Source organism: Berghia stephanieae, chromosome 1, assembly GCF_034508935.2.
Source record: "Berghia stephanieae isolate SIO BIC M18660-M18661 chromosome 1, UCSD_Bste_1.3, whole genome shotgun sequence".
Taxonomy (NCBI): Eukaryota; Metazoa; Mollusca; class Gastropoda; order Nudibranchia; family Aeolidiidae; genus Berghia; species Berghia stephanieae.
Window position 1 is genome coordinate 130,777,333 of NC_088360.1, and position 13,493 is coordinate 130,790,825.

Sequence of the window (13,493 nt, forward strand, 5' to 3'; positions counted from 1 at the left end):
CGGTTAAGTTGATTTTCGGTTAAGTCGATTTTATTTTCAGTTCCCATGGGCATTGTCTTATCCGGAGTCGACTGTAGTTGAATGGTGCGTTGTGATAAAGTTTCCGGGAGTGTTTGCGATCGTGCACGAGCGCGGTAATGAGTTTGCGTCCTGGATAGAGATAACAATAATAATAATAATAATAATAATAATAATAATAATAATAATAATAATAATAATAATAATAATAATAATAATAATAATAATAATAATAATAATATAATAATATAATAATAATAATAATAATAATAATTAAATAAATAAATAAATAGATAATTAAATAAATAAATAAATAATAAATAAATAAATAAAAAATAATAATAATATTTTACGATGGACTAATAATCTATTACGACGTGCACTTATTTGCGGATCTGATATCCCAAACTGGTATGGGCTCATTGTTGTAATGGAAATACTCTCATACCAATGCAAAATATTTCCATTACAATGTCTGATCAAGCCATACTTATTTTTGGATATCAGGGCTGTTGATATGATATCCATAATGGCGTCCGGTTATCAGACCTGCAAATATGTTCACGTCGACCTCGGCTAATTCAAAATGAATATAAACGCCGAAACAAGTCAACTCCGGAAAAATAGAACTCATTTGTGCTTAAAGATAAGGTATCTAAACCAAGTTACATACGGGCGATTTCAATATGTCAGCCTCCTGTAACCAAAACAAAGAATATAATACGTGGAACTCACCATCGACTATTTATTTGAAAACATTTTGCATATCCCTTGATGAAGATAAATCATGCATAAAAACCGTAGCATTCTATTCAATAGTTTGAAAGTCACGACTCTCTTATAATCGTCCGATGAAAAGTATTCTCACAAGTCTTGAGTCAGCCGAAGACTGACTCACTCAACCCCTTTCCAATCTCACTCAATCAATTGACTCAATCATTGTTGATCTCAATCTTTGTTCTCAGTCTGTAGTCTTCGTCTTTATAGTTTCAGTACATCGAGGAAAAGTTAGCCAGATCTCTGTCGTATTGAGCAATAAATAAGTAATTGATATAAACGTAAATTATAGAATTGTTGTAGGATTTTAAAACTTAGACTTAGAGATAAAAGTGAAAATTATATTCGTTTACCATTCCAACTCCAACCAAGACCAAGCCAAGTCATCAGAACAGAGAAATTTGTTGTGTGCTTCCATGATTTTTGAAATGGGAATTCTGTCCACGAAGAGGGGTACGTATTTAGATTTATGCCTATTACCAACTTTTTATGATTTTTCTCAAACTCAAATTAATTATGACATGATTCGTTCCAAATTTAGGTGAACAAAACTGTCTCAAATTCACAATTTTAGAGATTAGTCTAATGGTTATTTTTATTGCTTAATTTAACGTTAAAATCATTTTTGCCCATCTGATTCTGTATGAGGCCAGATTTGCAAGTATTTTTGATCAAATATTATCAAGGCATCAAGGATCAACTGAATAAGTTTTGTACTCGTATCATTCTAGCAGCACCAGGTTTTCATTGCTCACATTTGCTCCATTAACAAAACAATTTATGATTTAAAGTGAAAAAGTAAAGAACATTTTCATGGCACGACTAAATTGAAATGATTCTGGTGTTGACTTAGGGGATTGACATAAATTATAGAAATGCGGAAAAGTTTAGCGAAGGAGATAATGAGATAACGACATCATTTTCCAGTCCCAGGTGATATCGTTATCCAGGGATTGCACTGTCAAAATCTCATCAATAAGACCAGAGTCACTCTCTTGGTAAATAATGGTAAGGTCTTTTCTGTTAAAAGCAGCTAAATTGTGGGAGAAAATATGACGAAGAGAAATTTAGTCACGCTGTTAAATTCTTGATTGACGTTCTAACTATACTTGTATTTAAAGGCTCATTGAAAATGTCATCAAAATCAATTTTTTCGAGTTTTTTCATGTAAGGAAAATGTTTTTGTACAAAAAATGAACTATGAATTTTATGGAAAGATACATTAATAAGTATAAATATAAAAATGATTGTTATTTTTTCAGTTGGATGTCTATTGACCCTGTTCTGGCTTGGTATGCTTTGCTACATCATGTTTCCGGAACATATTCCAGACTTTTTGAATCTCAGGTCAAAATCTTCCAAGAATGAACAAGTTCCACAAGGTACGAGGGACAAAACCACCCCTTCACCTCATGACCATCATGCATAGTTTGCTTGATTATATATGCCTTTTTATGTTGTTATAGTTATGGTCTATGTCGGTATTTGTTTGGAAATAAATTTTATAGTTTTTTTTTTATGGTGAATAATTTCAAATGGCTAGGGCTATTGGTCAGTACTGACTCCCAGGCGCTAACACATGCGGGTCAGTACTGACGAACAGACGCCAGTGCCTGGAGGTCAGTACTGACCAATAACCTGGTGTCTATTGGTCAGTATTGAACAACAGACAGGTGCCACCGCCCACAGACAACCTCTCTTCGGTCTGTGCCACCGCCCACCATTGATCAGCACTGACGAACATCGGACCTGTTCGTCAGTGCAAAGACCTCTTCGCACTTATTCGTCACCATTAAAAAAACAAAACAATTAAAATTCCAGGCTCTCAGGCCAACTTATCCGATGGCACACAGTAACACTTGGTCACTTAGATAAGTTTGATTTCTAACGCGTTAGATGCCGTTGGGGCAACGATATGACTCGTTATTTCAAGCCACCGTAAGATTCTTTTTTATTTTATGTTGTCCATTCTATTTCTTTGGGTTATTTTGTTTTTATTGTTTTTTTTCCCCGTATATTTTCGTTATAGTTTAATTTAAAGAAAAATAGAGGAAAATGTATTATATAATATTTCCTGTTACGATTCTTTTATAATACTTTGTCCATTCTATTACTACTACTACCACTCACTATTACTACCACTACTGCTACTACTACTACTACTACTACTACTTATATGTCTTTTATCTTCCATTATTTTCTGGAAGGTTCTGTTCCCTGACGCTGACCTTTTCTTATCAATCAGATCACCCCCCTGGGGCACCCTATCCTCTACCCACGCTAACATTTCATTCATACTGCAACCACCATTGAGTACAGACGATACAAGTTATTTTTCATTATATTTTATTTGTTTTCCACGTTTATTTGTGTATTGTTGTGTTAATGAAGGGTTTGTACCCGAAACGTCCATTGTCTGTTTTGTTCCCATACGAAGCCTTTCATTTTCACTCTTTCGTTAGTATTTTACGATCACTGGCTTCAGGCAGCCCTTACCGTTTTCTACTTTTCCTGTCTCAGTAAGATGCGAGCAAGCCGAATTTCAAATGACAGGAATGAAGAAAGACGAGATAATGAAAGAGCTTTCACTTTCAGTACTGGCGCCACGCATCAGTGCATTGAGCATGCGCGTTGGATGAACCGAAATATAGGGCTTCCAGTTTGGCGTTTCAACACCAAATCTGGTCTTTTTCTCAGGATTGGACAATTTCACTTGTTTAATTAATTGATATATTTATTAAACAAATCTCACGTAAACCGACAAAAAGATTTAGTGAAAACAAGGGCTTCCCTGCGACTAGTATGGGACAGGAAATTCTGATTTATTTGTCGTAGAGCAAGTTATTTTAAAAAATGGCATTTTTCCATAATTTTGGTACCGTCAACGCCCGTGGCCAGGTCAGAACTGACCAATTGGCATCAGTACAAGTAATAGTATTAGTCAGGACTGACCCCCAGACGCCGGTGCCTGTTCGTCAGTACTGACCCGCAGGTGCCAGCGCCTGGGGGTCAGTACTGACGAATAGCCACTCCGATTTCAAATGAGCTTTTTTTTTTGAGCTTTTATAATAGCGCAATATCCACTAAACCTGCTCAAAGCGCTTTACGAATGCAGTGATTATGTTAAATGCTCGTTTTAAATGTTTTTATGCCACTTGCAGCCATATAAGGTTATTTCAGCACCTGCAAAAATTGCATGGTGAGTTGGTCAAAAGATGATAGAATAATATTAGATTGACATGTTTTGAAAACATTCAAGAAAAAAGGAGGCACAATGTTACCGACTCAAAAAGAGAACAAAAGTGTAACGAAAGGACATCAAAATGTGTGAGGTTTAATCTGATACTAAGCTGCTAGAAGCTGTGGACTGTAAAAAGTAATAAACAAAAATGAATATAACAGCTTCAAAACAGAACAAAATACCAAACACGGAATGTTTTGGGCTCAAAATCCCTTCATCAGCCAACCACAGAAATCAATAAAGACATAAATACATGATTAAATTCCAGATCGACAACAGAAATTTCTGGGTTTTGAGTAGCTGGGTCTTTTAGGTAATACTTTGAGATAGACTAGCATTCTATCCAAAGAGTAGCAAGCAATTGCTATTGTTCGTTTTACACTATAAAAACCGAGATATTCTTTGACTCCTTGGGCCTTATGGTTCTGAAGGACTACTTTTTAAATTTATAGCTTCCAATATTGGAGTTTTTTCCACATGTTTAAATTATATGCGTTCTGTGTCATTTGTACCAGACAGAATTGTCCAATTATGATACAACTATATATATCCTAATTTATATGTAGAAAAAGTTTCAATTTTCCCTACTACTACAGTTGAAAAGTTTTCATGTTTTTATGATTTCTATTACGGCAAATTTTGTCTTTCCCTTCAGTTGACTCAGGTTTGCTCAGACTACAATCTGGCTTGTCCTTTGTGAACAATTCGAATGTCATTCCTGTTGTCATCGCATCGGATCGGAAGAATTTGGGAGGACTGGTAGCCCTCGTGAACAGTATCGCTTCCCACACAAAATCACCTGTCAAATTTTACCTTGTTGTGGATGAGGAAAGTCATGACCAACTGAAGTAAATATTTCTATTTTAATTATTTACTTTATTTATCTATTTATTTCTTCATTTATCTATTTGTTTATTCATTTACTTATTCGTCTGTTTATTTTTTGTTTGTTTTTTATCTTATTAATGTTTAAAGCAGTGTGGCTCAGTGGTACAGTCTTTGCATTGTATCTGAAAGGTACCGAGTTCGATTACCCGCCACTGCGCTGTGTGGCCTTGAGCAAGTTACCTCACCTTAGCTCAATTTGTGGTGATGCACTGCGGCTGACGCCTGGGTTATTCCAGTCTTCCCTTGGAATTGACGCTAGAGACAAATTTCCCCCTATGGGATGAATATTGGGAATTTTATTTTATTTAAAAAAAAAATTATTTATTATTATTTCTTATTTATTTATTTATTTTATTTTTATTTTTATTTATTTTTCTGGTTTTGAAAGCACAATGAATGATATGGAGTGAGCTATAACGTCCTGTCCTTGTATAGAGAATTAATATACGTACAGAGATGCAGTCAATGATAATTCATTTTTCAGATTCATTAAATTAATGCCCCATTGATGGTTTATTAGGGAAATCTTTTGTCACCGATTATGTCCCTTTCTTTTGCCTGACACAATAAACATTATAATGAGGACAACTCACATGGGAAAAATATTTGAAAGAGTTTGATCATGATGTTCTATGAGTGCACAGAAATCACTCATGGTAAAACAAATAATAAACAAACAATAAGCCACAATACCGAGATGCAAGTCCAATATCAAGCATGGTCATTGACTGCTAAACTCTGGCCTTTGTGTTGTGTCCTTGGCTGCCTCACTTGACTGATGTGAATGAGTCCAGGCTATGGGTGTTGTCTGATATTGTAAAAATATTCCTACAAAATGGATGCTTAGTATAAGACTGGTACTGCACGTATGAAATTAAATTTTTTCTCCATTTGGCCTGCTGAGAGAATAAATACAACTTGTGAATCACATTGAGCATCAGCCATGGAAAATACACAGTAAATGTATATACCTTTTTTTTTCTTATTCAGTTTAACAGCTTTCTAGACTTTCCCCTTTGGGGAGAGCTGGTTTAGCCACGCTTTTGTTTAATAATGGAAAAGCTTCATATTAAAATGTAAGGCTAACGTAGCTTTGTAATGAGATATACGATGATTTAAATTTTTAAAAATCACAATGCAGTTATTTTATTTCATATTATTCACCTGGCTATAGCTTAAGTAAACTCTGATTTTTGTTATTTTCTCCTTTGCTTTAGGTTGTGGCTGATGAAGACAAAATTGAAGATTATCAATTTTGTGATCAAAGTTTTCCCAGAGGAGTGGGTGGAAGGCAAAATCAAAGTGAGAGGTGGACGCCAAGAGCTTGGATCTCCTGTAAGTTCATGATGAAAGGGAACTTTTATAATCCCTTCATTAATTTTACCACAATTCTCACTCAAAGTATCTAGAATAAAATGAGTTTTTATTTCAACATAACAGATTGCAATTGCCATGTCATGAAACTCAGGTAAGAAAGAGGTCACTGTTTATAATGCAGGGCCTGTCCAACAAAAAGCAAAACAAAAAATAAATAGAATCATTCTTTTCTTCATTCCATGAACTAAAGAAAATATTTTGTATCCAGTTATTTTGATAAGAAACAAAACACCTTCCCACATGTGAATGAATTCTATCACTATTTTGTGTTCTCTTCGTTGCTATGGAGACAAGTTCCAATGTGGGCATCCATACTATTGTTGGATTGCTCAATAAATTCGTGACTCATATGCTCCCAGAAAAGCACAGTTTCGTTGTATTCATCATTCATGTCCTTAAATATTCACACTTTTTTATTTATTTATTTTTCTTTCAATACTGCTTAAGGCATCTGCAAATGTTATTGATGGGTTTTAGATCTGGATTGTAGTTTATCCATGGAAGGCCGATACTTTTTTTTTGGACAGAAAACTACTCCTGTGTGATGTTTGTTCTGTGTTTTGGGTAATTTTTTTGTTGTGGAATCCAGACTTTTAAAAAAAATGTCTGTGCTGTAGAACTGTATGCTAATCTTAAACACCAACACTGTTACTAAAATTGTTTTTATTGTTGATCATTTAATTTGCTTTCTTTCCACAGCTAAATTTTGCCAGATATTACATCCCACAGATGTTCCCAGAAATTAAAGGGAAGGTTGTTTATTTGGACAATGACTGTATCGTACAAGGTGAGAAGAAAGACTAGATCATGTCAGGTCATATCACGAGTCTTCTATTTTGAATGGTTGTGAAATTAATATTTTAAAAAATTTATCATTGTGTGCTGTCTTTATTTTATGTCATGTGAAGTTGTTCTTTTGTTGATGATATTTGATTGACAGAAAAAATGTTTTACTCGCTCAACCCTAACACCGACTATATCCGTAGTTTACCCGGGTTACTTTCACCCCATGCCTATTTATTACATTTTTCTGAGACAATTTATAGGCATAGTCTCATAGCTAATGTTTTTATTGTTGTATGTTAATGATAGTTGAAAATAACTATCTATGTAAATACTCATTTTTAATACATTTTTTTTTCCAATTTTGAAAAGTAGCAAAAATATCTAGGATTGAGTGAGTTAAAAGTTTTTTTCTATGTAAGCTACTAGTATCACATTCTACTTAACTCTTACGGGTTCACCATGATTGAAAATCGAACGAATTTGTTAGATTTTCCATTCATGTGAACTCGTGAGAGCTAATACTAGCATCCATTTATTGTACAGTGGAATCCTGTTTAAAGCCAACACTGCTGGACCAGAAAAATTGGTTTGACTTTAAGCAAGGTTGGCTTTATCCATTGATCTTGGTCCCTTTAGTCCTTCAGAGCCAATAGGCCCATGGAGCCGGAGTTGCTTGCTATATTTTGGATAGGATGCTAGTCTATCGCAAAGTACTTTCCACCAAATCTAACAAACCCAGCTACCCATTCACTGCTGGGTGGACAGGGAGGTACACTCATAGATAAAGAACAGAACAATTTGGGGCTAGGAAGAGGTGGTGACTTTATGCAGATTCCACTGTATAAGTATGTCAGTGCTTGTTTTAATATGTCTTATCAACTAGCTCTCTGTTTCTGTGTGTTTATCAAAATGATACTAGGCTGCTGGAAGCTGTGGAATATAAAAAGTGATAAACAAAAATTCCAGATATCTGGAATTAGTAATGTATTTGAGCCCGAAACGTTCCGTGTTTGGTATTTTGTTCTTTTTTAAAGCTGTTATATTAATTTTTGTATGTTTATCATGCATATTGTTCTTTATTTTGTTCTTTCCCTAACAGGTGATATAAAGGAATTATACGACACTAAAATTGCTCACAAACATCTGGCTGCTTTCTCAGAGGATTGTAGAGGAATGAACAAGAGGCTGAGTAGACTGAGTGTATGTTTGAGTTTTTGATTGCGTCGGGATGGTTCTGTTGTCATAAAAATTTTACAATGCCTAAACTGTGTCCAATTTTGACAATTTTATTATATCTTTTATTATTGTGTGGTATTGTGGTATGACATTCACTTTCGGATTGGAAAGTCCTGGGTTTGAGCCTCGCTCGATGCATAGTTGAGTCCTTGGAGAAGGCTCTTTATTCACATTCTCTCACTATACTCAGGTGTAAAATGAGTACCTTGCCGTTAACAGAATTGTCTCTGTCCAAAAAAATTGTAGTATCGCCTAATAGATGTCAGGTCTCGTCCTACATGTTGTGTGTTTCTGTTGGCCAGGGACCTTTTGTAAAGCGCTTTGATCACGTTTAGTGGATATTGCGCTATATAAAAGCTCAATTTTTATTAGATTGCATAGTTATCTTATTCTATATTTGTTTTGTGTAGCCAAATGTATCCCTTTCATTATAGGCCCCCAAGTGCTTTACAATGATATAAAAATAGTACAATAATGATATATGGAGGGAAAGAATGGCTCACATATCTAAATCCGTCCAGTTTTTCAGTTCTTTTTGACATTTTTGAGGATGATGATTGTATAATCATAAAGTATTTTTTCCAATTGTAAAAGATAGAACATGCCAATTTCTCACTCTTGATATTTCAACAAACAAAAAAAGAGGAGGAAGTCCCAATAGCTCAGTTGGTAGAGCACTCACTTCACACTCAAAAGAACTGAGATCAATCCCGTGTGAAGTCGAGATTTTCTTTCTGACCCCCTTCTGTCTACGCAATAGTGATTGGGTAGCTGGGTCTGCTAGAACTGGTGGAAAGTATTTTGTGGTAGATAGACATGCATCCCATCCAAAGGGCAGAAAACAATTATTATAATAAAGTAATATTATAATAATAAAGTATTATTATTATTATTATTATTATTATTATTATTATTATTATTATAATACTTCTCCACAGAATGTATATGCTGAGTTTTTGGACTTCAAAAACGTCCATGTCCAAAAGATGAAGATCAAACCAACAGCGTGTTCTTTCAACACAGGCGTGTTTGTAGCCAACATGAGTGACTGGAGGAAGCACAATGTGACAGCACAGTTGGAGTACTGGATGAAATTGAATACAGCGTAGGTGTTCATAACTAAAAACTAGAGCATTAACATAGCGCAATATCCACTAAACGTGATCAAAGCGCTTTACAAAAGGTCCCTGGCCAACAGAAACACTTAAAATGTAGGTCGGGACATGATGTTTGTTAGGCGATATTACAATTTTTTCAGACAGAGACAGCGCTGTTAGCGGCCAGGTACTTATTTTACACCCGAGTACGGTGAGAGAAAGTGAGCAAAGATCCTCTTCCAAGGGCTCAACTATCCGCGGGGTGATGCTCGAACCCAGGACCTTCCAGTCCGAAAGCGATTGTCATACAACTAGACCACATAGCCGCAATAAAACCATGCCGTATGAGATGAACCTGTAGGGAATCACAATTCAGTACAGTGGAATCCAGATAAACCCAACACCACCAGATCTGAAAGATTGATTGACTCAAAGCAAGGCTGACTTTTTCCATTGTGAATGGAACACACTTAAATAACTAACTGAAAATTTGGGATCAACAAGAGGTGTTGACTTTAAGCAGAAGTTGATTTTAAGAGTGTTGACTTTATGCAGATTCCACTGTATTATGCCAGGTTTTTATTATTGAGTTTTGCCAATTTGCTTACAAAACAAGATTTGTTAAAAAAATAGAAAAAATAATTGAACAGGCAGCAATTGTTCTTTATAGAGCCGTGAAGTCAACACAGATCAGCAGGATGGAATCGCCATGCCTACATATTTATATTCTGACATCAACTATTCCAGTTACCATGGGATACTTATTACAAAATATAAAAAGGTCAACCAATCTGACAAATCTTAGTACTGTTAATACAGTCGACTCCCTCGGGAGTTCGGGTTAGTGTGTTGATTAAGTGGAGTGTGCGATTAAACTGATAAACTAAAAATAGCATCTAAGTACCAGCTTTCATTTGCCATTCATGTAGGACTTTTCCGTCTGAGTTTACTACGGGCTTGGGACTGTCATGTTCAAGACGTGGCCTCATTAAACAGGATTTTTTTGGTTTTTTTTTTGTTTTTTTTTTTCTTGTTTTCCATTTCATTTTCATGTTTATTTAACAACAACAAATGTGACATTATTGTGTGTAAAAATAGTAATCGTAAAGTTTTAATCTTTTCATCGATGACTGTTTTATGTTTCCAGAGAGGAAGTGTATGGCAACGAGAAGGGTGGGGGGTCGTCCCAACCTCCAATGATGATTGTCTTTTATGAGAAATATTCCACAATTGACCCCCTGTGGCATGTACGATATCTCGGTGAGGAACACTCTCAATATATCCTACTACTCCTTACTACTACTACTACTACTACTACTACTACTACTACTACTACTACTACTATTAATTTTACTACTACTACTATTAATTCTACTACTACTGCTGCTGCTACTACCACCACCACTACTACTACTTCTACTACTATTGATAATAATAATAATAATAATAATAATAATAATAATAATAATAATAATAATAATAATAATAATAATAATAATAATAATAATGATAATAATAATAATAATAACAATAATAATAATGATAATGATGAAATAATCCCCATTTTTGTTCCAGGATGGAGTTCAGGAACCAGCTACAGTAACGCTTTCATCCAGAAGGCTCGTCTTCTCCATTGGAACGGTCAGTTCAAGCCTTGGGGACGGATCGGTCAACACCAGGACGTTTGGTCAAAATATTTTATTCCTGACCCCACCAACCAGTTCAAGCCGATACGCAGAAATAGTTGATTACGGAGTCCTTGATAATCAGAATCTCAAAATGGCAATATTTTTATAATATAGACTGGAAGTCTTGTATACATATTTCTCAGAATCTCTGACATCTGAGATGGTTCCACGATAAATGATGCAATATAAACAAACACTCTGAGAGCCAATCTGGCATAAGGTCAAGGTCAACCAGATGCCAGGAATTAAATACAAAAATAAAGCGTTGTGAAGTCAGTGTTGTATTGGGCATTGTGAATCCACGGAAATGTGATTTGACAATGTAATCATTTATTTAAAAGGTGTGGATGAATGTATCAACATTGGGAAATTAAGTGTCTGTATTTTGTTATATACTTTAATTTTTTTTTTTTTTTTTTTTAGTTTTAAATCTTAGAAATAGATTTGTTTTAGACTGAGAAACAGCATCCATTTTCATTGTCTTTGGTTAAAAAATATTAATTCAAATACACTTTCAGGATTTATAGTAAAGCTTCACATTATAACCAGGGCTAGGGTTAGGGCTATGGCAAAGTTGGCGATATAAAAAGTTATCATGAATATGATGCAGTTCATGCTTGTCAAAAAGTTTTGCAATAATTAGGTATGATGGTTGACTGTAAAGCTAATGGAGGGGAAGGGGCGGGGGGAGGGAGGGATGGATGTGAACAGTATAGCAAGTTTTTTTTTTTTTTTAATTCATCTTTATTAGTATTTGGTTCACCCCACCTAAACAGTGGAATCCCCATGCAGTCAACACTCTTAAAGTCAACTTCTGCTTAAAATCAGCACCACTTGCTGGTCACAAATTTTCTGTTCTTTCTCTAATTGTGTTCCATCGATAATGGATAAAGTCAACCTATCTCTCTGGACTAATGGTCTGGACTTTATTAGAATCCACTGTACGAAATGGAAGCAATTGATCACATTTACCTATCTGGATGTTTCCACTATGGAAATTTTGATTCCAGTGACCCCTCCGACCCTAGATGTTGGTCAAGAACCCTCGTAAGATAACCATAGTGTTCTGCATGTACTGTACATATAGAAATGTAAATTGCATTTATAAATCTCACACTCATAAACTGTAATGGGTAGAATAACATGTGTTATGATAATACTTATTGTTGACATTTTGGGTTGCTTTTTAATTTGTATTTTAAGTAAGGTTTGTTTTTTTCTTTGTTTGACCCTTGTACTTGTATTAATTTTGATTCTCATAAAAGAGAGTTCGTAAATATTTTTTTTTTAACACTAATAACATAGGGATGTGAAAAAGTATTTTTGTGAAGATAAGGATATTTATAATGATAAATAATTAACCCTAAAAAATTAATTAATTAATAAATTCATTTTAGTTTTTTTGAGCTTTTACAAAAATATTAAATGAGATTATTTGATTCATAAGAGCTGATATGTCGCATGGATTTGTCATTTCAGTTTATATTTGTTTCAGTTTTTTCCCTCCAATTCCTGTCTTTACAATAATATTTTAAATAAAAGTTATTGACATGACTTTTTGCTATAGTCATATATTTGGCAGTGACTCGACGTCTTTTTCTCGCTTTTGAGAAATTCCAGTCAAGGTTGGTGGGTTGAGATTAAACAGGAATCCGTCCAAGTGCTTAATGTTGTTCACACAACAGGAAGTCAACAGTTCTGTTATAAAACATATTTTCTCATTTTAGCAAAGAAACAAAACATTATTTAAGATACCCCATAATGTGAAAAAAAGTCTCAAACCTGGGACGTCAAGATGATGTTTTAAGTTAAACGGAAGTTTTGCAGTGGATTTCAGGTTTTGACATGCCCTGATTTGATATAAACGGATACTTTTACCAGTTCTTCAAATTGCACAAATACACAGATATATAAAGCGTTAGCGTATAATCATAGTAGATATGGTATGACTTGATCGGGTTTTTATTTGACTGTATGAAGGAGCTCTGCTTACTCTTTGAGGCTGTTATTTTGTCTTTAAGGGGAAAATTACAATATCGCCATATTTAGTTATATGCAGATCTGCCTACTTGAAAATATAAAAATTCGTAGGTTTTAGGAGCTATAGCTCAGTTTAAAGATCAGGAATTTACCATCACAAGGATTAAATAAAACTTCAAAATCTTTAAAATATAGTAGTCGGGCATCAAGTTTGATTTTCAATAAGTTTTTATGACTTAGAAATGCTCATGAAGTTCTGAATTGGTGCCAAAATTTCGTCATTCTACGTTTTTTTTCGTAATAGTAGGTAAGTCTGTTTAAGGGACTGCAACTGCAATAATATCATTCAAACTACTTGTGCATCCATGGCATATTACTGTTATTGTTCAGTCCTGATTGATGCTA

General features: G+C 34.5%; 1 protein-coding gene across 1 annotated transcript; it reads left to right on the forward strand.

The window, feature by feature from the left end:
• The first annotated feature begins 685 nt into the window (after positions 1–685).
• Positions 686–13,261, forward strand: LOC144963181 (glycosyltransferase 8 domain-containing protein 1-like). Its single transcript, XM_078896905.1, has 9 exons — positions 686–1,248; positions 2,058–2,177; positions 4,692–4,884; positions 6,142–6,259; positions 7,001–7,088; positions 8,187–8,287; positions 9,262–9,428; positions 10,568–10,680; positions 10,996–13,261. Exons 1-9 carry the CDS (start codon positions 1,212–1,214, stop codon positions 11,166–11,168), a joined length of 1,110 nt encoding a protein of 369 aa, XP_078753031.1. The 5' UTR covers positions 686–1,211; the 3' UTR covers positions 11,169–13,261.
• Positions 13,262–13,493: the final 232 nt, after the last annotated feature.

Bases quoted from the DNA above. Each gene is read 5' to 3' on its own strand.
- LOC144963181 (XM_078896905.1), top strand. From the start codon at position 1,212: ATGATTTTTGAAATGGGAATTCTGTCCACGAAGAGGG. The intron at 6,260-7,000 runs GTAAGTTCATGA...TTCTTTCCACAG, and splicing joins GCCAAGAGCTTGGATCTCCT to CTAAATTTTGCCAGATATTA. The intron at 8,288-9,261 runs GTATGTTTGAGT...ACTTCTCCACAG, and splicing joins AGAGGCTGAGTAGACTGAGT to AATGTATATGCTGAGTTTTT.